Source organism: Salmo salar, unplaced genomic scaffold (genome assembly GCF_905237065.1).
Source record: "Salmo salar unplaced genomic scaffold, Ssal_v3.1, whole genome shotgun sequence".
NCBI lineage: Eukaryota > Metazoa > Chordata > Actinopteri > Salmoniformes > Salmonidae > Salmo > Salmo salar.
This window is the reverse complement of record NW_025547820.1, coordinates 220,001-247,726: the sequence shown is the minus strand read 5'-3', so window position 1 is coordinate 247,726 and position 27,726 is coordinate 220,001. Positions and strand designations below refer to the sequence as shown.

Genomic DNA, 27,726 nt, shown 5'->3' with positions numbered 1-27,726 from the left:
CATCACATTATAACACATCACATCATAACACATCACATCATATCACATCATAACACATCATAACACATCATAACACATCATAACACATCACATTATAACACATCACATCATAACACATCACATCATATCACATCATAACACATCATAACACATCATAACACATCATAACACATCACATTATAACACATCACATCATAACACATCACATCATATCACATCATAACACATCATAACACATCATAACACATCATAACACATCATAACACATCACATCATAACACATCATAACACATCATAACACATCACATCATAACACATCATAACACATCATAACACATCATATCATAACACATCATAACACATCATAACACATCATAACACATCATATCATAACACATCATAACACATCATAACACATCATAACACATCATATCATAACACATCATAACACATCACATTATAACACATCACATCATAACACATCACATCATATCACATCATAACACATCATAACACATCACATCATAACACATCAACACATCATAACACATCATAACATAATGCCTTGCATTATACCTGGGAAGAAAATACTTCAATTTGCTTAACTTGCCATTGACTCAACCAGTGGATACCTCATGGTCATTGGCTAGACTTCCCCCAAGGCAAAATACTGTCCCACACAGCTACAAGGAAACCTCCAGAACAATACATTCATTTGACTTGGTGAAATTCATTTTTTTTGGGGGACATAACTTGCTTACCACTTTTTTTTTGTCAGGGGAATTGACAGAAACTGAGCCTGGAGGAGTTCTGTGTTTTTATTTTTTATTTTTCCATATGATTATTTTAACTAAGTCATCAAGAAAGGGTTGTTGTGTCCAGGTCAAATGAAAAAGCTCTGATTCAGCAGTATAAAATGGTTAATGTATCTTCCAGCACAGGACATTTGCCCCCAGACACCCAGTGTGGGCGATAATGTTCCCTCCCTGGGTGATACGTGTTCCTTCCCTGGGTGGTTTTGTAATAGTGAAGAAGATAAACAAAGCCACGTGTTTCTGCACCGTTTCCAACAGGGGGAGGAGCTGAAGTGTTTACTTCCTGGTTTGTTCACTGGTGAATATAAAGGCCGCTGCGCAGTCACAATACCAGACAACACATCACCTTACTGAACACCAGACGGGAGATAAAAACTAACCTGTATCTTACAACATTTAACCTTCTGCAACATAAAGTCCGGAGCTGTCATTTTCTTTCGGCGCTGTTGATTTAAACAGTCCAGAATGCCTTTTCTTGGACAGGATTGGCGATCCCCCGGTCAGAGCTGGGTTAAAACTGAAGAGGGATGGAAAAACTTTTCTTCAGACGACAAAAACAGCAATGACTCAGACGTGAGGTCAGTATCGGGGTAACTGCATGTATTTTTCTAGTGTTTGTGCTTCCTGATACATGTCGTCTTGAGCAGCATCAACACCAGCTTAGTGACATTGAGGAGAACAACTGAAGTGCGCCATCAACTTATCCAAGGAGTTTTCCCATCAAATGCTCCGAGAGAGCAGTAGAGAGAGACACTTTTGTGTTTTATTATCTACTTCACTTGCTTTGGCAATGTTAACATATGTTTCCCATGGTAATAAAACCCATTGAGTTGAGAGATTGCGGCGGGGGACAGAGAAAGATAAAAAAATATATATACATATTGACAAGTTCACATCCAGTCCACCTCTAAAATAAGTGATAAATACATAAGTGATAGAAACCTATGTGACGTTACTCACAATACAGTATTTGCTCTTGCTGTTAAACTATGGCTCAGCAGCAGATCTCTCTTGCTGTTATTGTGTGTTTGAGCCTGTGTTTCTACTCGTTAATCATTGTGCTATAAATAACTACTGTACAAGTGATGGGATTAGTAGACATCTGTTGGAATTACAGTGGATCCTGACTCCAGGCAGTTTGAAGCCAACTATATGCCTACCTATTGGGAAATCATAGTATCATCTCATATGAGCCATTTTTAAAAAAAACGTTTCATACAATGATAAAATCAGCGTTTTTTTTTTAAGTACATAAGTTTAGCTTTTGTACACCAGACGTGTAACTGGGCGTATGGTCTGTCCCCCCAGCTATTGCTAACTGGGCGTATGGTCTGTCCCCCCCAGCTATTGCTAACTGGGCGTATGGTCTGTCCCCCCAGCTATTGCTAACTGGGCGTATGGTCTGTCCCCCCCAGCTATTGCTAACTGGGCGTATGGTCTGTCCCCCCCAGCTATTGCTAACTGGGCGTATGGTCTGTCCCCCCAGCTATTGCTAACTGGGCGTATGGTCTGTCCCCCCAGCTATTGCTAACTGGGCGTATGGTCTGTCCCCCCCAGCTATTGCTAACTGGGCGTATGGTCTGTCCCCCCAGCTATTGCTAACTGGGCGTATGGTCTGTCCCCCCCAGCTATTGCTAACTGGGCGTATGGTCTGTCCCCCCCAGCTATTGCTAACTGGGCGTATGGTCTGTCCCCCCCAGCTATTGCTAACTGGGCGTATGGTCTGTCTTCCAGCTATTGCAAAACAGAGGACGAGTGCTTCCAGGAGAATCTGCTGCTGGCTATTACATACGACATGGCAGCTAAGAAGAGAAGGAAAGACTTCATGAACAACAACGCAAAGATTCCTTGTAAATTGAATCTACAGTTTTACAGTACTGGCCAATGACATAATAAAGCAATTGACACAGTAAATGGTCCTCTGCACTGTGATGCTCAGTTTGTATTTTTTTTTCATGGACGTCCTCAATAATCACACTCTCCTTTTTCCTACAGATTTCCACAAAGAGAAATGGATTTACGTCCACAAAGGAAGCACTAAAGAGGTAAGGAAGGACTCTTGTCTTTTAAAAAAAAACATTTGTCATTGTAAACATATATAAACAGTTACGGTATACCCTGTTGCAGTGAAACCAGATACTAATACCTGATGGTGTAATTATCCCAGCGTCATGGTTACTGCACTCTGGGAGAAGCCTTCAACCGGCTGGACTTCTGCAGCGCCATCAAGGACAACAGGAGGTTCAACTACGTCGTCCGGGTGGGTTGACTTCTGTGTTGAATCATCATGAAGGGATTACTGTGAGATGGGAACATAACTTTATTGTCCATCTGAGGATTACTATGAGATGGGAACATAACTTTATTGTCCATCTGAGGATTACTATGAGATGGGAACATAACTTTATTGTCCATCTGAGGATTACTATGAGATGGGAACATAACTTTATTGTCCATCTGAGGATTACTATGAGATGGGAACATAACTTTATTGTCCTTCGGCGTCACCTTAGGAAAATGACAAATATCACATTGTGCATTCATACTAATGTAGTGTTGAACATTTTAAAGGGTGTTACCACAGAGAGTAGGGGTTTTAACCTTTTTAAAGGGGTTAACCTCAGACACAGTACTGAGGGGTGTTTAAAAAGCTGGGTTATGTTCTGGGTGTGTAGGTCTCTTCCTCGCTCTCTTCTCTTCATTGCGTCATTTCTGTCTCTCTGCTGTCTCTCTCTCTCTGCTGTTTCTGTCTCTCTGCTGTCTCTCTCTCTCTGGGCCTTATCACTTCTCTCCAGACAAGAGGCTCTTTGGAGATATTCTCTTAACTTACAGCGGACTGTGACGGAGCGAGAGAGAGACTCTGAGGGAGAGATACTGTGTGTTTGGTTGTTTGCTTTGAACACATCTCTCTCTGTTGATTTTTAAAAGAGAACTAGATTATTCTGAACAGTAAGTACAGACGATCATCAGAATAGTATCTAGGTAACGGTAGTAGGGGCCGATATTGGTCTGGGATGTGTTGTCCAGGTTAGTGTACTACTGCTGCTGCTGCTGCATGGTATTAGTGAGGTTCTCGGTTACAAAGACCAGGTTTACCGCAGATCAGGGAAACGATCACTGCGTCCCAAATAGCACTGTATTCCCTATATAATGTAGTGCACTACTTTTTCAGCAGGGCCCATAGGGTGACACAACAACGATCATGGAAACACAGCCACATGTTGATCTATTAGGCAATACTCTCTGGGTTAGTGGAAATGGAGACCGACAAAGCTACGTTGATGTTTAGTTAGTGTAGAGTGGTGGCTAAAAGTACACACACACACATACACAATGTCCTGACCTACTGCTGCCATTCCTCCACACACAGACACTTGTTGGGGCCGTGAAGAGGGGGGGTGGAGGGAGGGGAGAGGAGAGGGACACTTAGACACTTGAGGGAGAGGAGAGGAGAGGAGAGGGACACTTAGACACTTGAGGGAGGTGGAGGGGAGAGGAGAGGGACACTTAGACACTTGAGGGAGGGGGAGAGGAGAGGGACACTTAGACACTTGAGGGAGGTGGAGGGGAGAGGAGAGGAGAGGGACACTTAGACACTTGAGGGAGGTGGAGGGGAAAGGAGAGGAGAGGGACACTTAGACACTTGAGGGAGGTGGAGGGGAGAGGAGAGGAGAGGGACACTTAGACACTTGAGGGAGGTGGAGGGGAGGGACACTTAGACACTTGAGGGAGGTGAGGAGAGGAGAGGAGAGGGACACTTAGACACTTGAGGGAGGTGGAGGGGAGAGGAGAGGAGAGGGACACTTAGACACTTGAGGGAGGTGGAGGGGAGAGGAGAGGGACACTTAGACACTTGAGGGAGGTGGAGGGAAGGGTAAAGCCTTCCGCGTGCTTCAGTTTGACTGGTGCCTAGCCGAACTCGCTTGAAAAACGAGGAAAAGGCTTCCATTTTGAGATGCTGTAGCCATTATACACTTCCTAAAAATGGTCAGAATTAATCGCAGATAACTTAATAAATCTGTCATTAATTATTATTATATATATATATTTGTTTTGTTATTTTAACCTCCCTTTTTCTCAATTATGATCTTGTCTCATCGCTGCGACACCCCTACGTGCTCGGGAGGCGAAGGTCGAGTCATGCGTCCTCCGAAATGTGACCCGCCAAACCGCACTTCACAACATCCGCTGCTTAACCCGGAAGCCAGCCGCACCAATGTTTTTCGGAGGAAACACCGTTCACCTGGCTACCGGAAGTCAGCCTGCAGGCGCCCGACCCGCCACAAGGAGTCGCTAGAGCGCGATAAGCCAAGTAAAGCCCCTCCCCCGGCCAAACCCTCCCCTAACCCGGACGATGCTGTGCCAATTGTGCGCCGTCCTATGGGACTCCCCGATCACGGCCGGTTGTGACACCGCCTGGGAACGAACCCGGGTCTGTAGTGATTCCTCTAGCGCTGCGATGCAGTGACTTAAACCGCTTCGTCGCTTGGGATCCGCCCCAGTCTGTCATTTCATTTTTACAGAGGAGATCTTAGTCGCACAATTTTTACAATCTAAACAAAGATGTTTGTTTCAATATTTTTCAAGTGGGGAAAAAATGTGCATGAAAACGATTTTGCTCTTCGTTGAATGAAAACAAACCCTTCAACTGAAGAACTCCTACTGTTGACCAATCACTGGCGAAGGGGTGTAGACTGAGGCTACCGACTGAGGCTACCGACTGAGGCTACCGACTGAGGCTACCGACTGAGGCTACCGACTGAGGCTACCGACTGAGGCTTGCCTTGAGGAAAAATGTTCTGCACAAACAACCACAAAAAACCGAAGAACAAAAACGCCACTGAATGGGGTTTATATCTATATATCTCAAACTGTTTGGGATGGGAAGCATGCGGACCCCTTAAAGGGCTGTTGTGTTGTGTTGTTGGGTGCTGCTGACAATGGTCACATGTCCTGTCCAGAGTTGTGTAAGGACCAGTTTCTCCATGATGTCAGTAGCTGTGTGTTGTTGCATGCCACACATGCCACCCTGGCCTGGCCGTGGTGTGCACTGTGTTAGACTAGACACCCTGGCCTGGCCGTGGTGTACACTGTGTTAGACTAGACACCCTGGCCTGGCCGTGGTGTACACTGTGTTAGACTAGACACCCTGGCCTGGCCGTGGTGTACACTGTGTTAGACTAGACACCCTGGCCTGGCCGTGGTGTACACTGTGTTGGACTAGACACCCTGGCTTGGCCGTGGTGTACACTGTGTTAGACTAGACACCCTGCCCCAGCCAGGGCTTGGGCAACACGACCTGCCCCAGCCAGTGGGAACAGTGTTCTAGTGGCTTCTTTAAAGTGACAAGGATACTGTAGGCATGTAAACACTCAGACACACACACACACACACACTCTCAAGCCCCTATAGGATTCATGCATAGATGTCCCTTTCAAGAATGTGTCTGTGTATCCACTGAGTCATGATGGGCTAGAGAGTTCTAGCCAGGTGCAGAGTTTCCAAACACCTCCTCCGTTCTGGAGGAGACCTGGAGACTCCTCCTCCTCCTCTGTTCCAACAGTCTGCTGATAGTTAGAGACCTGGAGACTCCTCCTCCTCCTCTGTTCCAACAGTCTGCTGATAGTTAGAGACCTGGAGACTCCTCCTCCTCCTCTGTTCCAACAGTCTGCATAGTTAGAGACCTGGAGACTCCTCCTCCTCCTCTGTTCCAACAGTCTGGATAGTTAGAGACCTGGAGACTCCTCCTCCTCCTCTGTTCCAACAGTCTGTATAGTTAGAGACCTGGAGACTCCTCCTCCTCCTCTGTTCCAACAGTCTGATAGTTAGAGACCTGGAGACTCCTCCTCCTCCTCTGTTCCAACAGTCTGATAGTTAGAGACCTGGAGACTCCTCCTCCTCCTCTGTTCCAACAGTCTGATAGTTAGAGACCTGGAGACGACGCCGACTCCTCTGTTCCAACAGTCTGATAGTTAGAGACCTGGAGACTCCTCCTCCTCCTCTGTTCCAACAGTCTGATAGTTAGAGACCTGGAGACTCCTCCTCCTCCTCTGTTCCAACAGTCTGATAGTTAGAGACCTGGAGACTCCTCCTCCTCCTCCTCTGTTCCAACAGTCTGATAGTTAGAGACCTGGAGACTCCTCCTCCTCCTCTGTTCCAACAGTCTGATAGTTAGAGACCTGGAGACTCCTCCTCCTCCTCTGTTCCAACAGTCTGCATAGTTAGAGACCTGGAGACTCCTCCTCCTCCTCTGTTCCAACAGTCTGCTGATAGTTAGAGACCTGGAGACTCCTCCTCCTCCTCTGTTCCAACAGTCTGCTGATAGTTAGAGACCTGGAGACTCCTCCTCCTCCTCTGTTCCAACAGTCTGCTGATAGTTAGAGACCTGGAGACTCCTCCTCCTCCTCTGTTCCAACAGTCTGATAGTTAGAGACCTGGAGACTCCTCCTCCTCCTCTGTTCCAACAGTCTGATAGTTAGAGACCTGGAGACTCCTCCTCCTCCTCCTCTGTTCCAACAGTCTGCTGATAGTTAGAGACCTGGAGACTCCTCCTCCTCCTCTGTTCCAACAGTCTGATAGTTAGAGACCTGGAGACTCCTCCTCCTCCTCTGTTCCAACAGTCTGATAGTTAGAGACCTGGAGACTCCTCCTCCTCCTCTGTTCCAACAGTCTGCTGATAGTTAGAGACCTGGAGACTCCTCCTCCTCCTCTGTTCCAACAGTCTGATAGTTAGAGACCTGGAGACTCCTCCTCCTCCTCTGTTCCAACAGTCTGATAGTTAGAGACCTGGAGACTCCTCCTCCTCCTCCTCTGTTCCAACAGTCTGATAGTTAGAGACCTGGAGACTCCTCCTCCTCCTCTGTTCCAACAGTCTGATAGTTAGAGACCTGGAGACTCCTCCTCCTCCTCCTCTGTTCCAACAGTCTGCTGATAGTTAGAGACCTGGAGACTCCTCCTCCTCCTCTGTTCCAACAGTCTGATAGTTAGAGACCTGGAGACTCCTCCTCCTCCTCTGTTCCAACAGTCTGATAGTTAGAGACCTGGAGACTCCTCCTCCTCTGTTCCAACAGTCTGCTGATAGTTAGAGACCTGGAGACTCCTCCTCCTCCTCTGTTCCAACAGTCTGCTGATAGTTAGAGACCTGGAGACTCCTCCTCCTCCTCTGTTCCAACAGTCTGCTGATAGTTAGAGACCTGGAGACTCCTCCTCCTCCTCTGTTCCAACAGTCTGCTGATAGTTAGAGACCTGGAGACTCCTCCTCCTCCTCTGTTCCAACAGTCTGCTGATAGTTAGAGACCTGGAGACTCCTCCTCCTCCTCTGTTCCAACAGTCTGCTGATAGTTAGAGACCTGGAGACTCCTCCTCCTCCTCTGTTCCAACAGTCTGCTGATAGTTAGAGACCTGGAGACTCCTCCTCCTCCTCTGTTCCAACAGTCTGCTGATAGTTAGAGACCTGGAGACTCCTCCTCCTCCTCTGTTCCAACAGTCTGCTGATAGTTAGAGACCTGGAGACTCCTCCTCCTCCTCTGTTCCAACAGTCTGCTGATAGTTAGAGACCTGGAGACTCCTCCTCCTCCTCTGTTCCAACAGTCTGCTGATAGTTAGAGACCTGGAGACTCCTCCTCCTCCTCTGTTCCAACAGTCTGCTGATAGTTAGAGACCTGGAGACTCCTCCTCCTCCTCTGTTCCAACAGTCTGCTGATAGTTAGAGACCTGGAGACTCCTCCTCCTCCTCTGTTCCAACAGTCTGCTGATAGTTAGAGACCTGGAGACTCCTCCTCCTCCTCTGTTCCAACAGTCTGCTGATAGTTAGAGACCTGGAGACTCCTCCTCCTCCTCTGTTCCAACAGTCTGCTGATAGTTAGAGACCTGGAGACTCCTCCTCCTCCTCTGTTCCAACAGTCTGCTGATAGTTAGAGACCTAGAGACTCCTCCTCCTCCTCTGTTCCAACAGTCTGCTGATAGTTAGAGACCTAGAGACTCCTCCTCCTCCTCTGTTCCAACAGTCTGCTGATAGTTAGAGACCTGGAGACTCCTCCTCCTCCTCTGTTCCAACAGTCTGCTGATAGTTAGAGACCTGGAGACTCCTCCTCCTCCTCTGTTCCAACAGTCTGCTGATAGTTAGAGACCTGGAGACTCCTCCTCCTCCTCTGTTCCAACAGTCTGCTGATAGTTAGAGACCTGGAGACTCCTCCTCCTCCTCTGTTCCAACAGTCTGCTGATAGTTAGAGACCTGGAGACTCCTCCTCCTCCTCTGTTCCAACAGTCTGCTGATAGTTAGAGACCTGGAGACTCCTCCTCCTCCTCTGTTCCAACAGTCTGCTGATAGTTAGAGACCTGGAGACTCCTCCTCCTCCTCTGTTCCAACAGTCTGCTGATAGTTAGAGACCTGGAGACTCCTCCTCCTCCTCCTCTGTTCCAACAGTCTGATAGTTAGAGACCTGGAGACTCCTCCTCCTCCTCTGTTCCAACAGTCTGCTGATAGTTAGAGACCTGGAGACTCCTCCTCCTCCTCCTCTGTTCCAACAGTCTGCTGATAGTTAGAGACCTGGAGATTGTTGTTTTGAAATGAGCCCCGTCTGTCTTTCTACACATACAGAGAGAGAGAAGCATAATAAGCAGTAAGTCATGGAGGAACAGCTTGAGTCCCAAATGGCACCCTATTCCCTTTGTAGTGCACTACTTTTGACCAGGGCCCATAGTGCACTACTTTTGACCAGGGCCCATAGTGCACTACTTTTGACCAGGGCCCATAGTGCACTACTTTTGACCAGGGCCCATAGTGCACTACTTTTGACCAGGGCCTTGCTATTAGTGACGCAGAGACAGAGAAGTATAGCAAACAGTAAGTAATGGAGGAACAGAGAGTCTGTGAGTCTGACAGTAGGCTTGCTGATATTTATGTCTGTTTTCTCTCTCTCTCTCTCTCTCTAGCTGCTGGAGCTCATTGCCAAGTCCCAGCTGCCATCGCTCAGCGGAGTGGCTCAGAAAAATTACATGAACATCCTGGAGAGAGTGGTGCAGAAAGGTGAGCTCTCTTTCTGTTTCAAACTCAGTCTGTCTCCCCCCCTCTCTATATCTCTTCATGACTTCCTAGTTTATTATTGTGTACCTGCATACTTCCTCTTATCATGCTCAAGAGACCAGGTCATGTAAATGTCATCAAAACCGATTGACCCATCATCTCGGTGACCGGCGTGTTTTTAATGGTAGAAGGTGTAATGATGCATGGTCGCTACATAATGGGGGTTCTCAGTGGAAATAATAATAAACAGTCAACACAGTCCTCTGTGGTCTGATTTTATAAACTAAATGTCTCTTCAGCTAAACAAAGGATCAGGTTGTTTAGGGAAATGTTATGAAATCCATTGGTAGATCTAGAACTGGTGGTGTAAATAGCACCGCCGAGGAGGCGCCGAACACCGTGTGTATTAACTGCATTGACACGTTTTTGTCCTTTTTTTTTTTTCAAATTAATAAATAACACATTCATGATGCAAAGTTCAGAAGTACACTTCCGTTTTGTCTTCCTGAGAGTTGCTTGAACATGTTTCTCTTGTCCTCTCCCTCCACAGTCCTGGATGACCAGCAGAATGTCCGTCCCATCAAGGAGCTCCTTCAGACCCTGTACGTGTCTCTGTGTGGTCTGGTGCAGGATATGGGGAAGTCTGTTCTGGTGGGAAACATCAACTGTTGGGTCCACCGCATGGAGAACATCCTGCAGTGGCAACAACAGCTGGACAACATTCAGATCAACAGGGTGAGTAGGACAGGCTCAGCTAGTTAGTTAGCTAGTTAGTTAGCTAGTTAGTTAGCTAGTTAGTTAGCTAGTTAGCATGGAGAACATCCTGCAGTGGCAACAACAGCTGGACAACATTCAGATCAACAGGGTGAGTAGGACAGGCTCAGCTAGTGAGCTAGTTAGCTAGTTAGCTAGTTAGCATGGACAACATCCTATAGTGGCAACAACAGCTGGACAACATTCAGATCAACAGAGTGAGTAGGACAGGCTCAGCTAGTGAGCTAGTGAGCTAGTTAGCATGGAGAACATCCTATAGTGGCAACAACAGCTGGACAACATTCAGATCAACGGGGTTGAGCCCGACACTTTTACAGGATGAAAAGGAATCTGTCAAGGAAATGAAAGACTATATTAGAATGGGAGAAGACCACTCTGGTCCTGGAATGCTGCAGCCATTTCCACATTTCCACATTTCTCCTTCTTTGTTTTAGATCTGTGAGACCAGGTAGTTGGAAATCAGCCAATCACTGATATTGACACCCCCAGGACTAGAGATGTCTTCACCTTTTATTACAATGGATATAAGGAATATATTATTGCTGAAGGTAGAAAGGAAGCCAAACCAAGAGCTTCCCACCCTATGTAAGTCTCTGTCTCCCCCTCCTCCAGCCTGTGTCTAAGGGTATGACCCTAACAGACCTGCCTGCCAGCCTGCAGCTCAACATCATGGAGCGTCTGTCAGACGGCAGGGACCTGGTCAGTCTGGGACAGGTGACTCCAGACCTGGGACAACTCACTGAGGACAGGCTGCTGTGGAAGAGGCTCTGCCAGTACCACTTCACTGACAGACAGGTACAGACTTGTATTTATTTATATGTACATGCATGCATCATACACACACACACACACACACAACACAGTCTTGTATAAATAACTTTGTGGGGACACAATTCAGTCCCATTCAAAATCGTATTAACCTTAACCCGAAACGCTAACCCTAGCTCCTAACCCTTAACCTAATTCTAACCTTAACCCTAAACCCCCTAGAAATAGTATTTGACCTTGTGGGGACTAATAAAATGTCCCCAGTTGGTCAAGTTGTTGTTATTATTCTTGTAAGGACTTCTGATCCCCACAAGGATAGTAAAACCGTAAACACACACAGCGCTTTTGGAGGATTCAGACCCTTTGACTTTTTCCACATTTTGTTACGTTACAGCCTTATTCTAAAATGGATTTAAATCAGTTTTTACCCCCCCTTAATCTACACACAATACCCCATAAGGATAAACATTTTGCACATTTTATTAAAAAAAATACAAACCGGAAATATCACATTTACATAAGTATTCAGACCCTTTACTCAGTACTTTGTTGAAGCACTTTTGGCAGCGATTACAGCCTTGAGTCTTCTTGGGTATGACGCTACAAGCTTGGCACACCTGTATTTGGGGAGTTTCTCTCATTCTTCTCTGCAGATCCTCTCAAGCTCTGTCAGGTTGGATGGGGAGCGTCGCTGCACAGGTATTTTCAGGTCTCTCCAGAGATGTTCGATCGGGCTCAAGTCCGGGCTCTGGCTGGGCCACTCAAGGACATTCAGAGACTTCTCCCAAAGCCACTCCTGCATTGTCTTGGCTGTGTGCTTCGGGTCGTTGTCCTGTTGGAAGGTGAACGTTCGCCCCAGTCAGGTCCTGAGCGCTTTGAAGCAGGTTTTCATCAAGGATCTCTCTGTACTTTGCTCCGTTCATCCTGACTAGTCTCCCAGTCCCTGCTGCTGAAAAACATCCCCACAGCATGATGCTGCCACCACCATGCTTCACCGTAGGGATGGTGCCAGGTTTCCTCCAGATGTGACGCTTGGCATTCAGGCCAAAGAGTTCGATCTTGGTTTCATCAGACCACAGAATCCTGTTTCTCATGGTCTCAGAGTCCTTTAGGTGCCTTTTGGCAAACTCCAAGTGGGCTGTTATGTGCCTTTTACTGAGGAGTGGCTTTCGTCTGGCCTCTCTACCATAAAGGCCTGATTGGTGGACTGCTGCAGAGATTGTTGTCCTTCTGGAAGGTTCTCCCATCTCCACAGAGGAACTCTGGGGCTCTGTCAGAATGACCATCGGGTTCTTGGCCCTCCATGACCAAGGTCCTTCTCCCCTGATTGCTCAGTTTGGCCGGGCGGCCAGCTCTAGGAAGAGTCTTTGTGGTTCCAAACTTCTTCCAATTCAGAATGATGGAGGCCATTGTGTTTTTGGGGACCTTCAATGCTGCAGAAATGTTTTTGTTACCCTTCCCCAGATCTGTACCTCTACACCTCGGATCTCTACGTACATTTCCTTCGACCGCATGGCTTGGTTTTTGTTCTGACATGCACTGTCAACTGTGGGACCTTATATAGACAGGTGTGTGCCTTTCCAAATCATTTCCAATCAATTGAATTTAGCACAGGTGGACTCCAATCAAGTTGTAGAAACATCTCAAGGATGATCAATGGAAACAGGATGCACCTGAGCTCAATTTCAAGTCTCATAGCAAATGGTCTAAATACTTATGTAAATAAGATATTCGTTTTTAATTTCTAATTCATTTGCATAAATATCGAAAACCTGTTTTCGCTTTGTCATTGTTGAGTATTGTATGTAGATTGAGGATATATATATTTTTTTAATCCAATTTTACAATAAGGCTGTAACGTAACAAAATGTAGAACAACTCAAGGGGCCCCAAATTTTTTCTGAATTGCACTGTACCTCCGCACACCCTCACGTCTCTTCACATGCATTCATGGACAGTTTGGGTTTTCATGGTCTTAATAGAATAAATGGATACCAGCTTCACCTGACTGTTATGACGCCTCATTGAACCCAGCTCTGCACCACACATAGTTAATGAATGGATCTCTCTCCTTTTTTTTTTTTTTGCAGTGCATATCTCAAAAGCTGCAAGCATTTGACAAACAGGACAACACCTCTGATCTGCCACTCAAAAGGCCATGGAGTAAAAAAATGAATCAAGGTTGTGTGTGTGTTCTCTGTGCAGATCCGTAAGCGTCTGATGGTGTCAGACAAGGGCCAGTTGGAGTGGAAGAAGATGTACTTTAAGCTGTGTCGCTGCTACCCTGTCAGAGAGCAATACAGTGAAACCCTGCACTTCTGTACACACTGCCACATCCTCTTCTGGAAGGTAGCGTTGGGAACACTTCAAAATCTCTCATTCCAACATCACTCTCTCTTTCGCTCTCTTTCTCGTGTGCTCTCTCTCTCTCAATTCATATACAAGTAACACTTTTCTTATTACATAGTAATTAGAGAAAGTTATTTGTTTCTTTAGAATTAATTTACTATACTAAATTCTCTGTCTCTCTCTGTGTGTGGTTTCAGGATACAAACCACCCTTGCACAGCCAACAACACAGAGAGCTGCTGTAAGCCTGTTTCTCCACAAGGCTTTATCACCCTCTTCAAGTTCTGAGAGCCACACAGAGCCTGAGTGACTCTTGTACATACAGAACTGTTTATAGTGCAATCGACGGATTCAAACAGGCCCTTAGTATGTGTATAGTGGTGATGGTGCATTTGATTCCTGGTCACCATGACACTGGGGAGAGGAAGCAGTGGGGAAATGATGCAATCAAATTCTTGGACGGGAGAGCTGAGGATTCTGGGAGCTGGAGTTCTACAGCTAAGAACAAGTGAACTTGACAAACTGATCAAAGAGGTGGAACAAGAAGAGGGGGATGAGATGGAACAGAGTACTCTGAAGTTTATTAAATAAGTTTGGTCCTTTAAATTATTATTATTTTTTTTTTATTCAAATTAAATGCACTTCTCTTCCTGAGTGCAGTTGTGGCATGGCTACCGTAACAGCATACTAAGTTTAAACATTTTCCAGAAAGGAAATAATTTGCTAAAGTGAATTTGTTTAGTTTTAAATAGGGCTGTCAAACGATTAAAATAGTTAATAGCATTAGTAATAATTTTTTTTATTTGATCAAATTTGGCCCATTTCCCCCCCCCCATTTTAAAAAGCAGTGCATTGAGTTATAGGCATACTATGTTTGGATTGTAAGGGAAAGAGACAAAATAATCTATCAGTGTTTTTAATGGCATTTAAACTAATAACAGCACAAAAGTCACTGCTAACATAGATGTTAACGCTCCCAATGTTTCAGTAGGCCTTCTCCCTCTTATCAATGTTTCAGTAGGCCTTCTCCCTCTTATCAATGTTTCAGTAGGCCTACTCCCTCTTATCAATGTTTCAGTAGGCCTACTCCCTCTTATCAATGTTTCAGTAGGCCTACTCCCTCTTATCAATGTTTCAGTAGGCCTACTCCCTCTTATCAATGTTTCAGTAGGCCTACTCCCTCTTATCAATGTTTCAGTAGGCCTACTCCCTCTTTATCAATGTTTCAGTAGGCCTACTCCCTCTTATCAATGTTTCAGTAGGCCTTATCAATGTTTCAGTAGGCCTACTCCCTCTTTATCAATGTTTCAGTAGGCCTTCTCCCTCTTATCAATGTTTCAGTAGGCCTTCTCCCTCTTATCAATGTTTCAGTAGGCCTTCTCCCTCTTATCAATGTTTCAGTAGGCCTTCTCCCTCTTTATCAATGTTTCAGTAGGCCTTATCAATGTTTCAGTAGGCCTACTCCCTCTTTATCAATGTTTCAGTAGGCCTACTCCCTCTTATCAATGTTTCAGTAGGCCTACTCCCTCTTATCAATGTTTCAGTAGGCCTTCTCCCTCTTATCAATGTTTCAGTAGGCCTACTCCCTCTTTATCAATGTTTCAGTAGGCCTTATCAATGTTTCAGTAGGCCTTATCAATGTTTCAGTAGGCCTTATCAATGTTTCAGTAGGCCTTATCAATGTTTCAGTAGGCCTTATCAATGTTTCAGTAGGCCTTCTCCCTCTTATCAATGTTCTTGAAGTTTAACACTTCCTCATTTGCCACACACACTCAAGTACTGAAAGCTTCAGGCGTTCTCAATGAGTGTTTTTCTGATTGGAGTGTTGACTATAAGGAAAATAGAACTGTATCCATGGAGACAACGAGCTTTTTAAACCTGTCCAATGTTATGACTTCTACAGAATACATTAACAACCGATCAGCCAGGCCTGAGGTCATGTCAGATATAATACAAGGTATTAGATGTAGCCTAGGATACTGATCCATGTTCTTCAACATCAACTAGTCACAAACTGCTAATAGAATTGGGATACTTTTCTGAACTTAACCTGAAAAACTAAAATAGTAACGTTAGGTAAATGGAATGGATTTCCTGTTTTTGATTAAAATCATTGTGGGAAGTTAGCTAACTAGTTGATTCAAGATACAATCAGGCGGGGCATTGTAAACATTTAGTTTGGTTGGCTAGCTAGCGTTAGCATAACTAGCTAACTGCTTTTGTACAAATGATGTTCTTGCTGTTACCTAAAGAAACGCCTGGGAATGTGTTTATGGTTGAACTTCATGTCAGTTTTCCAGTTTAACTGTTGTTGAAAGCTGTGCGCGTAGTGCACCACAAGAGGCCGACAGCGCTACTGAGACCGAGGTCACACGGACTGAGAGGGTGACCGGGCACAGAGCGTGTTGTGTGTTGCGCTTAAAACGGTCCGTGTGGAAACGGGCGCTCAAAAAGGGTCCGTGTGATGAAGAAATGGAGACATGATTAACGGTGTCCAATTTTGTTTTTAAGGAATTACAAATGTCACGCGTTATTAACAAGTTAACTTTGACAGCCCCAAGTTTTAAAACATAATGGGTTTCATTTTCAAATAGAAAAAGGTAGGGAAATATATTAAGTGATTTGAAGTTTGAAATTAGTTTGGCTCAATTTCAAGGACAAAACAAATTTCAAGTTTTATGTGTTTAACGATTTTGGAAACGTTAGACTTTTTTGATAACCTGGGAAAGTGGAGAGAGAAATCCGGCCTTAGCTTTGGCACATTTTGGGAGAGTGTTATTTTATTTGTACTAAGGTGTTTTTCACCAAAGTTGACTGGTTTGATATTCTTTATGTTGACTGCATATATTTTCTAAACACAACCCTCCCCTTTTTTTTCACTTTTATATATTTGATATTTACAAAGGTTTTTGTATGAATTGGTTGTATTTTGCTTGTGTGTAGTCACTAGCTGCTAATGCTTTACCAACGATATTACAAACACACTGAATAATAATAGATATGGTGTTGTGCCCAAGAGCAGCTGGTTAAGAACAAAAGTGGGATGTTTTCAGATTCTTGTGTTTTAACTTTTTAATCTAGGAGACATTTATTTACAAGAAGAATTGACATGGTACTGAAGGAGCAGCTTTGAAAACCAATATATTTTAAAAGCTTGAAGGACTTTTTTTTTATGATTCAAAACATGTTTATTTATGGCTTCCTGCATGATGCTGTTTTTATTTTTTATACCCAGATGTTTTTTTCTTTTCTAAATGATTTGTCTGTCTGACATATTGAATAACCTGTTTTGATGGGAATAGGAAGCATGATGGAACTACTTGTTGAGTGGTTTAATCTTGTATCCGTCTGCGTCCCAAATGGGACCCCCCCCCCACCACCACCACCATATAGTGCACTATATGAGCCCTGGTCAAAAGTATTAGCATTCCATTTGGGACGTAGACTTTGACCCCTATTCACACTGCCTAGGCAGTAGAGTAATGTCCAATACATGTCATGTTTCTGTTCAATAAATAAACTGAAAATACTTCCGATTTTTTGGTTTTAGCTGTTTCCATGAATATTTAGTAATTTGTCCACTGTTATTGGAATATGAATTAAATGTACTAATGAAAATATTCTAGCTGTGATGATCATCCCAAGGTTTATTTTAACTAGTCAATGACGATGATCCCAAGTTGCAACCCATGTCATACGGTACTGGTATTTACCATGCAGGCCAGAATCTAAAATCCCTTTTTTACATTGGGCTCACACAGAGAATACGATCCAAAACATTAACATTGTTTGTTGTCCAGCATTCTGTCAGTCATAGCTCAATTACGCCATCAACTGACGACTTGACTTTACTGCAGCGTGATCTTCTGTCCTATTGGCTGATCAGTCCTGGTACTGCATTCATTGGCCAGTGACTGACTAAATAGGCCATTTTTTTTTTGTTGCATGTATGTAAAGAGTAACCAGTCCACAGCAGGTTTCAAATCAAAATCTAATTTTATTTGTCACATGCGCCAAATACAACATGTGAAATGCTTACTTTACAAGCCATTAACCAACAATGCAATTAAGAAAAAGTGTTACGAAAGTATTTACTAAAATGAACTTAAGTAAAAACTAAATAAAGAAAATACATTTTCAATGTTATAAAAATAAATATCTAACATTCAATTAAATCAACTGATAATTCAAGTATATGAAGACGCTATAAATAAACACCAGTCAGTAAAGCAGAGATTTTACAGGAGCTAAGTGTCTTAGTTGGCCATAGGACTCTGGTCTAAAGTAGTGTCTTAGTTGGCCATAGGACTCTGGTCTAAAGTAGTGTCTTAGTTGGCCATAGGACTCTGGTCTAAAGTAGTGCACTATGTAGGGAATAGGGCTCTGGTCTAAAGTAGTGTCTTAGCTGGCCATAGGGCTCTGGTCTAAAGTAGTGCACTATGTAGGGAATAGGGTGGACTCTGGTCAAAAGTAGTGCACTAGGATGCCCTTTTAGACACAGTTTAAACATACATGTAGGTCCATTAAAATACCAATTTGTCATGAAGTGCATTTGCTAACCCAACGAGGTCCTGTTCACAGTGGTATGTAACATATCACCCTGGTCTGTAGAGTGAGGTTGTTCTCTCTTACCGTTGAAGTTTGTCTGAACATTTATATTTTACTGCATCGTCAGCTCTACTGTAGTTTTCCTATCTATGTGAGGTCACTGTACATTCATTTAATGTATATACCTTCATAATCCTAGACTATCTACGTGCAAAGAAATATCCATTGTGTTAAAAATGTCAAAGAAACTCTCGCTTAAATATGAAACACTACCAGACACCATTCACATTTGCGATAGATTCCTGGAGAACCTTCCATAAGAGAATGTTAGATTCCTGAAGAACCTTCCATAAGAGAATGTTAGATTCCTGAAGAACCTTCCATAAGAGAATGTTAGATTCCTGGAGGAACCTTCCATAAGAGAATGTTGTGATAGATTACTCTAGAACCTTCCATAAGAGAATGTTAGATTCCTGGAGGAACCTTCCATAAGAGAATGTTGTGATAGATTACTGAAGAACCTTCCATAAGAGAATGTTAGATTCCTGGAGGAACCTTCCATAAGAGAATGTTGTGATAGATTACTGAAGAACCTTCCATAAGAGAATGTTAGATTCCTGGAGGAACCTTCCATAAGAGAATGTTGTGATAGATTACTGAAGAACCTTCCATAAGAGAATGATGAATGCATACTTCATACAGTGTATGGCAGTAGATGATTTCCATAGCAAATACCATCCGCATTTCATATGGAGAATGACGTTTTGTAGCTTTTCTATGTGATTCACATGTTAGAGTGGGGAGGTGTTATATCCACACTACATATGCATCCTAAGTAGCATCCTAAATGTCGTCCTAAATAGCATCCTAAATGTCGTCCTAAATGGCACGCAACCTACATCTATCATACACCTATGTATCCAATCAATATCCTCCTGGACATCAACGTTGGCCTCAATCCCTCAGTAGGGATATCTTTCTGTGGAAGGATCAATGATCACTGTCTTTCTGATGATGTATTAATAACCCTTGTGTTTCTATTGATCGTTGACCTGACAGCCAGCAACATTGTTTATTGGTACGGAGAACTTCAGGAGGTCCTGATGAACACATGGAGAGATCCACCAGTACTGGAACTCTTCACTGTATTCCATTGGGATGGATGATATTTATGAGCTTGTAGTATAGTACATATAATCCATGTGTTCCAGGAAGAAGGTTCAGATGCCCTCTATGAAGCCTGGGCACCAGGGAGGGTTGTGATGCCCTCTATGAAGCCAGGGCACCAGGGAGGGTTGTGATGCCCTCTATGAAGCCAGGGCACCAGGGATGGTTCTGATGCCCAGCTGCCATGTGGGAGGTTTGGCTGGGTACCAGAGAGGGTTCTGATTCCCAGCTGCCATGTGGGAGGTTTGGCTGGGTACCAGAGAGGGTTCTGATTCCCAGCTGCCATGTGGGAGGTTTGGCTGGACACCAGAGAGGGTTCTGATTCCCAGCTGCCATGTGGGAGGTTTGGCTGGGCACCAGAGAGGGTTCTGATTCCCAGCTGCCATGTGGGAGGTTTGGCTGGGTACCAGAGAGGGTTCTGATTCCCAGCAGCCATGTGGGAGGTTTGGCTGGGTACCAGAGAGGGTTCTGATTCCCAGCTGCCATGTGGGAGGTTTGGCTGGGTACCAGAGAGGGTTCTGATTGGCTGGGCTGGCTGCTTGGTGTAGGATGATATAGTCCCTGATCATGTAGTCTACACTCCTCTGATTGGCCCTTCCTGCAGGCAACAATAGCAGAAGTGTTATCATCAAACCAACAGAAAGTAATTGACAGGCTTTCAAGTTTTTCCATTTTTCATCGTTCAAAAGTATTTGATCTTCTGTGATCCTAACTTTCAAGATAGAAGAACTTGAATGGAAAAGAGAAAGTAGAAGGATAATGGCCATTGTCTACATAAACCATACAGCAGCATGCATGCAGTCACGTGCTGCTAAGCTAGGCCAGAGAAGAGTAGTTACCAGTCACGTGCTGCTAAGCTAGGCCAGAGAAGAGTAGTTACCAGTCACGTGCTGCTAAGCTAGGCCAGAGAAGAGTAGTTACCAGTCACGTGCTGCTAAGCTAGGCCAGAGAAGAGTAGTTCCCAGTCACGTGCTGCTAAGCTAGGCCAGAGAAGAGTAGTTCCCAGTCACGTGCTGCTAAGCTAGGCCAGAGAAGAGTAGTTCCCAGTCACGTGCTGCTAAGCTAGGCCAGAGAAGAGTAGTTCCCAGTCACGTGCTGCTAAGCTAGGCCAGAGAAGAGTAGTTCCCAGTCACGTGCTGCTAAGCTAGGCCAGAGAAGAGTAGTTCCCAGTCACGTGCTGCTAAGCTAGGCCAGAGAAGAGTAGTTCCCAGTCACGTGCTGCTAAGCTAGGCCAGAGAAGAGTAGTTCCCAGTCACGTGCTGCTAAGCTAGGCCAGAGAAGAGTAGTTCCCAGTCACGTGCTGCTAAGCTAGGCCAGAGAAGAGTAGTTCCCAGTCTCGTGCTGCTAAGCTAGGCCAGAGAAGAGTAGTTACCAGTCACGTGCTGCTAAGCTAGGCCAGAGAAGAGTAGTTACCAGTCACGTGCTGCTAAGCTAGGCCAGAGAAGAGTAGTTCCCAGTCACGTGCTGCTAAGCTAGGCCAGAGAAGAGTAGTTACCAGTCACGTGCTGCTAAGCTAGGCCAGAGAAGAGTAGTTACCTGTCACGTGCTGCTAAGCTAGGCCAGAGAAGAGTAGTTACCAGTCACGTGCTGCTAAGCTAGGTCAGAGAAGAGTAGTTACCAGTCACGTGCTGCTAAGCTAGGCCAGAGAAGAGTAGTTACCAGAGTTAGTACAGGTCACATACAGGAACGTTCTCCCTTTCAGAGTTCTGAATGATCCACTCTATAGCATCCCAACCCTATAGAGACAGTAACACACAGAGGGAGGGACAGAGAAGACATGGTTAAAGTCAGACACACGGAGATGTTTAAAGACAGTTTGGACCGTGGACCATCTCTCTTCACAGTCGAGAAAGCATACAGGAAACGCTGCATGCAGAACACGCTCCAGAACTGTTACATCGGTATCGCTTAACCTGTCTGGGCTAGGGGGCAGTAGTTTCACGGCCGGATAAAAAACGTACCCGATTTAAACTGGTTACTACTCTTGCCCAGAAATTAGAATATGCATATTATTAGTAGATTTGGATAGAAAACACTAAAGTTTCTAAAACTGTTTGAATGGTGTCTGTGAGTATAACAGAACTCATATGGCAGGCAAAAACCTGAGAAGATTCCATACAGGAAGTGCCGTGTCTGACAATTTGTTGTCCTTCTGTTGCATCTCTATCGAAAATACAGCATCTGTGCTGTAATGTGACACTTTCTAAGGCTTCCATTGGCTCTCTAAAGCCGCCAGAAAGTGGAATGGGGTGTCTGCTGTCTCTGGGCAAAGTACAGCAGCAGAGTTTGTAAGTGGTCAGCCTGGGGACAGTGAGACTGAGACGCGCGTTCACGAGACTTCTCTATTTTTTTCTTTCAGGCTTTGAATGAATACAACGTTGTCCGGTTGGAATATTATCGCTATTTTACGAGAAAAATAGCATAAAAATTGATTTTAAACCGAGTTTGACATGCTTCTAAGTACAGTAATGGAATATTTTGAAATTTTTTGTCACGAAATGCACTCGCGCGTTACCCTTTGGATAGTGACCTGAACGCACAAACAAAACGGAGGTATTTGGATATAACTATGGATTATTTGGAACCAAAACAACATTTGTTGTTGAAGTAGAAGTCCTGGGAGTGCATTCTGACGAAGAACAGCAAAGGTAATCCAATTTTTCTTATAGTAATTCTGAGTTTAGTGAGCCCCAAACTTGGTGGGTGTCAAATTAGCTAGCCTGTGATGGCCGAGCTATGTACTCATGTACTCTAAATTCACCGGAAGTTTTTGGTGGGTATGCTAGTTCTGAACATCACATGCTAATGTAAAAAGCTGGTTTTTGATATAAATATGAACTTGATTGAACAAAACATGCATGTATTGTATAACATAATGTCCTAGGAGAGTCATCTGATGAAGATCATCAAAGGTTAGTGCTGCATTTAGCTGTGGTTTTGGTTTTTGTGACATATACGCTTGCTTTGAAAATGGCTGTGTGATTATTTTTGGCAGGGTACTCTCCTGACATTATCTAATGTTTTGCTTTCGTTGTAAAGCCTTTTTGAAATCGGACAATGTGGTTAGATTAACGAGAGTCTTGTCTTTAAAATGGTGTAAAATAGTCATGTTTGAGAAATTGAAGTTATAGCATTTATGAGGAATTTGTATTTCGCGTCACGCGATTCCACTGGCTGTTGAGTAGGGTGGGACGTTCCCAGAGAGGTTAAAGCAGATTCTGTAGAGAAACGTTTTACAACAGTACCTTTCTGGCGTTAGCTGACATTCTGAGGGCCATCATTCCCTCCAGGTAACTGCTCAAACTGACTCCTTTTACTGTGATGATGGCCTCCTGGGTCAGAACAGTACTGACAGGGACAGAGGAGGGGTGGAAAAGGATAGTTAGAACAGCACTGAGAGGGACAGAGGAGGGGTGGAACAGGATAGTTAGAACAGCACTGACAGGGACAGAGGAGGGGGGAACAGGATAGTTAGAACAGCACTGAGAGGGACAGAGGAGGGGGGAACAAGATAGTTAGAACAGCACTGAGAGGGACAGAGGAGGGGTGGAACAGGATAGTTAGAACAGCACTGAGAGGGACAGAGGAGGGTGGAACAAGATAGTTAGAACAGCACTGACAGGGACAGAGGAGGGGGGAACAGGATAGTTAGAACAGCACTGAGAGGGACAGAGGAGGGGGAACAGGATAGTTAGAACAGCACTGAGAGGGACAGAGGAGGGGGGAACAAGATAGTTAGAACAGCACTGAGAGGGACAGAGGAGGGGTGGAGGGGGGGAACAAGATAGTTAGAACAGCACAGAGGGACAGAGGAGGGTGGAACAAGATAGTTAGAACAGCACTGAGAGGGACAGAGGGGGGGGGGAACAAGATAGTTAGAACAGCACTGAGAGGGACAGAGGAGGAGTGGAGGGGGGAACAAGATAGTTAGAACAGCACTGAGAGAGACAGAGGAGGGGGGGAACAGGATAGTTAGAACAGCACTGAGAGGGACAGAGGAGGGGTGGAACAGGATAGTTAGAACAGCACTGAGGGACAGAGGAGGGGGAACAGGATAGTTAGAACAGCACTGAGAGGGACAGAGGAGGGGGGAAGAAGATAGTTAGAACAGCACTGAGAGGGACAGAGGAGGGGGGGAACAGGATAGGTTGCTATATTATTATTAGTATTATCCTGCTAGGTTGTAACTAGGTTGTAATGTATTATCATGCTAGGTTGTAGTGTATTATCATGCTAGGTTGTAATGTATTATCATGCTAGGTTGTAACTAGGTTGTAGTGCATTATCATGCTAGGTTGTAATGTATTATCATGCTAGGTTGTAACTAGGTTGTAGTGTATTATCATGCTAGGTTGTAATGTATTATCATGCTAGGTTGTAATGTATTATCATGCTAGGTTGTAACTAGGTTGTAGTGTATTATCCTGCTAGGTTGTAACTAGGTTGTAATGTATTATCATGCTAGGTTGTAGTGTATTATCATGCTAGGTTGTAACTAGGTTGTAATGTATTATCCTGCTAGGTTGTAACTAGGTTGTAATGTATTATCCTGCTAGGTTGTAACTAGGTTGTAGTGTATTATCCTGCTAGGTTGTAATGTATTATCATGCTAGGTTGTAGTGTATTATCATGCTAGGTTGTAATGTATTATCCTGCTAGGTTGTAGTGTATTATCCTGCTAGGTTGTAACTAGGTTGTAGTGTATTATCCTGCTAGGTTGTAATGTATTATCATGCTAGGTTGTAATGTATTATCCTGCTAGGTTGTAATGTATTATCCTGCTAGGTTGTAATGTATTATCATGCTAGGTTGTAATGCATTATCATGCTAGGTTGTAATGCATTATCCTGCTAGGTTGTAACTAGGTTGTAATGTATTATCATGCTAGGTTGTAACTAGGTTGTAATGTATTATCATGCTAGGTTGTAATGTATTATCCTGCTAGGTTGTAATGTATTATCATGCTAGGTTGTAACTAGGTTGTAATGTATTATCCTGCTAGGTTGTAATGTATTATCCTGCTAGGTTGTAGTGTATTATCCTGCTAGGTTGTAGTGTATTATCATGCTAGGTTGTAGTGTATTATCATGCTAGGTTGTAATGTATTATCCTGCTAGGTTGTAACTAGGTTGTAATGTATTATCATGCTAGGTTGTAGTGTATTATCCTGCTAGGTTGTAGTGTATTATCATGCTAGGTTGTAGTGTATTATCATGCTAGGTTGTAACTAGGTTGTAGTGTATTATCCTGCTAGGTTGTAACTAGGTTGTAGTGTATTATCATGCTAGGTTGTAGTGTATTATCATGCTAGGTTGTAATGTATTATCCTGCTAGGTTGTAGTGTATTATCATGCTAGGTTGTAGTGTATTATCATGCTAGGTTGTAGTGTATTATCATGCTAGGTTGTAGTGTATTATCATGCTAGGTTGTAATGTATTATCCTGCTAGGTTGTAATGTATTATCATGCTAGGTTGTAGTGTATTATCATGCTAGGTTGTAGTGTATTATCCTGCTAGGTTGTAATGTATTATCATGCTAGGTTGTAGTGTATTATCATGCTAGGTTGTAGTGTATTATCATGCTAGGTTGTAGTGTATTATCATGCTAGGTTGTAGTGTATTATCATGCTAGGTTGTAGTGTATTATCATGCTAGGTTGTAGTGTATTATCATGCTAGGTTGTAGTGTATTATCATGCTAGGTTTTAGTGTATTATCCTGCTAGGTTGTAATGTATTATCATGCTAGGTTGTAGTGTATTATCATGCTAGGTTGTAATGTATTATCCTGCTAGGTTGTAGTGTATTATCCTGCTAGGTTGTAACTAGGTTGTAATGTATTATCCTGCTAGGTTGTAACTAGGTTGTAGTGTATTATCATGCTAGGTTGTAGTGTATTATCCTGCTAGGTTGTAACTAGGTTGTAATGCATTATCCTGCTAGGTTGTAACTAGGTTGTAATGCATTATCCTGCTAGGTTGTAACTAGGTTGTAATGCATTATCCTGCTAGGTTGTAACTAGGTTGTAATGCATTATCCTGCTAGGTTGTAACTAGGTTGTAATGTATTATCATGCTAGGTTGTAACTAGGTTGTAATGCATTATCCTGCTAGGTTGTAACTAGGTTGTAATGCATTATCATGCTAGGTTGTAATGTATTATCATGCTAGGTTGTAACTTGGTTATAATGCATTATCCTGCTAGGTTGTAACTAGGTTGTAATGCATTATCATGCTAGGTTGTAACTAGGTTGTAGTGTATTATCATGCTAGGTTGTTGTGTATTATCCTGCTAGGTTGTAACTAGGTTGTAATGCATTATCATGCTAGGTTGTAACTAGGTTGTAGTGTATTATCCTGCTAGGTTGTTGTGTATTATCATGCTAGGTTGTAACTAGGTTGTAGTGTATTATCATGCTAGGTTGTAGTGCATTATCCTGCTAGGTTGTAATGTATTATCCTGCTAGGTTGTAGTGTATTATCCTGCTAGGTTGTAATGTATTATCCTGCTAGGTTGTAGTGTATTATCCTGCTAGGTTGTAGTGTATTATCCTGCTAGGTTGTAGTGTATTATCCTGCTAGGTTGTAGTGTATTATCCTGCTAGGTTGTAGTGTATTATCATGCTAGGTTGTAGTGTATTATCATGCTAGGTTGTAATGTATTATCATGCTAGGTTGTAATGTATTATCATGCTAGGTTGTAGTGTATTATCCTGCTAGGTTGTAATGTATTATCATGCTAGGTTGTAGTGTATTATCCTGCTAGGTTGTAGTGTATTATCATGCTAGGTTGTAATGTATTATCCTGCTAGGTTGTAATGTATTATCCTGCTAGGTTGTAACTAGGTTGTAACTAGGTTGTAATGTATTATCCTGCTAGGTTGTAGTGTATTATCCTGCTAGGTTGTAGTGTATTATCATGCTAGGTTGTAATGTATTATCCTGCTAGGTTGTAATGTATTATCCTGCTAGGTTGTAACTAGGTTGTAACTAGGTTGTAACTAGGTTGTAGTGTATTATCCTGCTAGGTTGTAGTGTATTATCCTGCTAGGTTGGGGCTTTGTTTCTACTTACACCTCTGGGTTGTCTGGGTGAGGTCTGTAAACCAGTCTTTCATCCACTGACACCAGATTGGTTAGAGTTATCTGCAGGATGAAGAAGATAATAATTTGTATGAAACGTTCATGAAGATACCAACAGAAACATGATTATACAAAGAGAAGGGACCGCTTTCCACTCACATTTGTTGAATAAAGCTCCATCTTTTTCTCCACAGGATCCACGATGGAGTGCTCCTTGACGTACGTCCTGGTATGACTGGTCCCCAAGATCTACAAGAGAAACGTTCAGGTCAGGATATATATATAGATATATATATACATATATACACAACCGTTCAAAAGTTTGGGGTCACTTAGAAATGTCCTTGTTTTTGAAAGAAAATCAATTTTTGTTGTCCATTACAATAACATCAAATTCATCAGAAATACAGTGTAGACATTGTTAATGTTGTAAATGACTATTGTAGCTGGTAATGACTGATTTTTTAATGGAATATCTACATAGGCGTACAGAGGTCCATTATCAGCAACCATCACTCCTGTGTTCCAAAGGCACGTTGTGTTAGCTAATCCAAGTTTATCATTTTAAAAGGCTAATTGATCATTAGAAAACCATTTTGCAATTATGTTAGCACAGCTGAAAACTGTTAACTGCTGATTAAAGAAGCAATAAAACTGTCCTTCTTTAGACTAGTTGACTATCTGGAGCATCAGCATTTGTGGGTTCGATTACAGTCTCAAAATGTCCAGAAACAAAGACCTTTCTTCAGAAACTCGTCAGTCAATTCTTGTTCTGAGAAATGAAGGCTATTCCATGCGAGAAATTGCCATGAAACAAGATCTCGTACAACGCTGTGTACTACTCCCTTCACAGAACAGTGCAAACTGGCACTAACCAGAATAGAAAGTGGAGTGGGAGGCCCCGGTGCACAACTGAGCAAGAGGACAAGTACATTAGAGTGTCTAGTTTGAGAAACAGACACCTCACAAGTCCTCAACTGGCAGCTTCATTAAATAGTACCCGCAAAACACCAGTCTCAACGTCAACAGTGAAGAGGCGACTCCGGGATGCTGGCCTTCTAGGCAGAGTTCCAAAAGAAAAATCCATATCTCAGATTGGCCAATAAAAAGAAAAGATTAAGATGGGCGAAAGAACACAGACACCGAACAAAGGAAGATTGGAAAAAAAGTGTTATGGACAGACGAATCTAAGTTTGAGGTG

General features: G+C 43.5%; 3 protein-coding genes across 8 annotated transcripts in view; 2 read left to right on the top strand and 1 right to left on the bottom strand.

Moving 5' to 3' along the window:
* The first annotated feature begins 1,147 nt into the window (after positions 1-1,147).
* On the top strand, positions 1,148-14,513 carry fbxo32 (F-box protein 32). Its single transcript, NM_001185027.1, is given in 9 exon segments — positions 1,148-1,393; positions 2,550-2,665; positions 2,811-2,860; positions 2,983-3,075; positions 9,750-9,843; positions 10,391-10,575; positions 11,227-11,409; positions 13,588-13,731; positions 13,929-14,513. Coding segments are annotated over 9 exon segments (1,068 nt in total). The 5' UTR covers positions 1,148-1,280; the 3' UTR covers positions 14,019-14,513.
* Positions 14,514-18,354: 3,841 nt separating this feature from the next.
* LOC123732461 (PRELI domain containing protein 3A) overlaps positions 18,355-27,726 on the bottom strand; it is a 14,010-nt gene continuing 4,638 nt past the window's right edge. For 3 of the 6 annotated variants that reach the window (XM_045711623.1, XM_045711621.1, XM_045711622.1), the window contains exons 3-7: positions 26,685-26,774; positions 26,518-26,588; positions 22,691-22,793; positions 21,105-21,181; positions 18,355-20,043 (exon numbers count right to left, since the gene is read on the bottom strand). In XM_045711623.1, the coding sequence (XP_045567579.1) occupies positions 21,110-21,181; positions 22,691-22,793; positions 26,518-26,588; positions 26,685-26,774 (336 nt within the window). In that variant the 3' untranslated portion in view covers positions 18,355-20,043; positions 21,105-21,109. The remainder of the gene's footprint in view (positions 20,044-21,104; positions 21,182-22,690; positions 22,794-26,517; positions 26,589-26,684; positions 26,775-27,726) is intronic. The other 3 variants (XR_006763166.1, XR_006763167.1, XR_006763168.1) reach the window with 3 other exon arrangements.
* The window catches only part of LOC106564638 (elongation of very long chain fatty acids protein 4), a 20,258-nt gene continuing 19,061 nt past the window's right edge, over positions 26,530-27,726 (top strand). Inside the window, exon 1 of the mRNA XM_045711619.1 lies at positions 26,530-26,793. Coding sequence (XP_045567575.1) covers positions 26,757-26,793 — 37 coding nt within the window. The 5' untranslated portion in view covers positions 26,530-26,756. The remainder of the gene's footprint in view (positions 26,794-27,726) is intronic.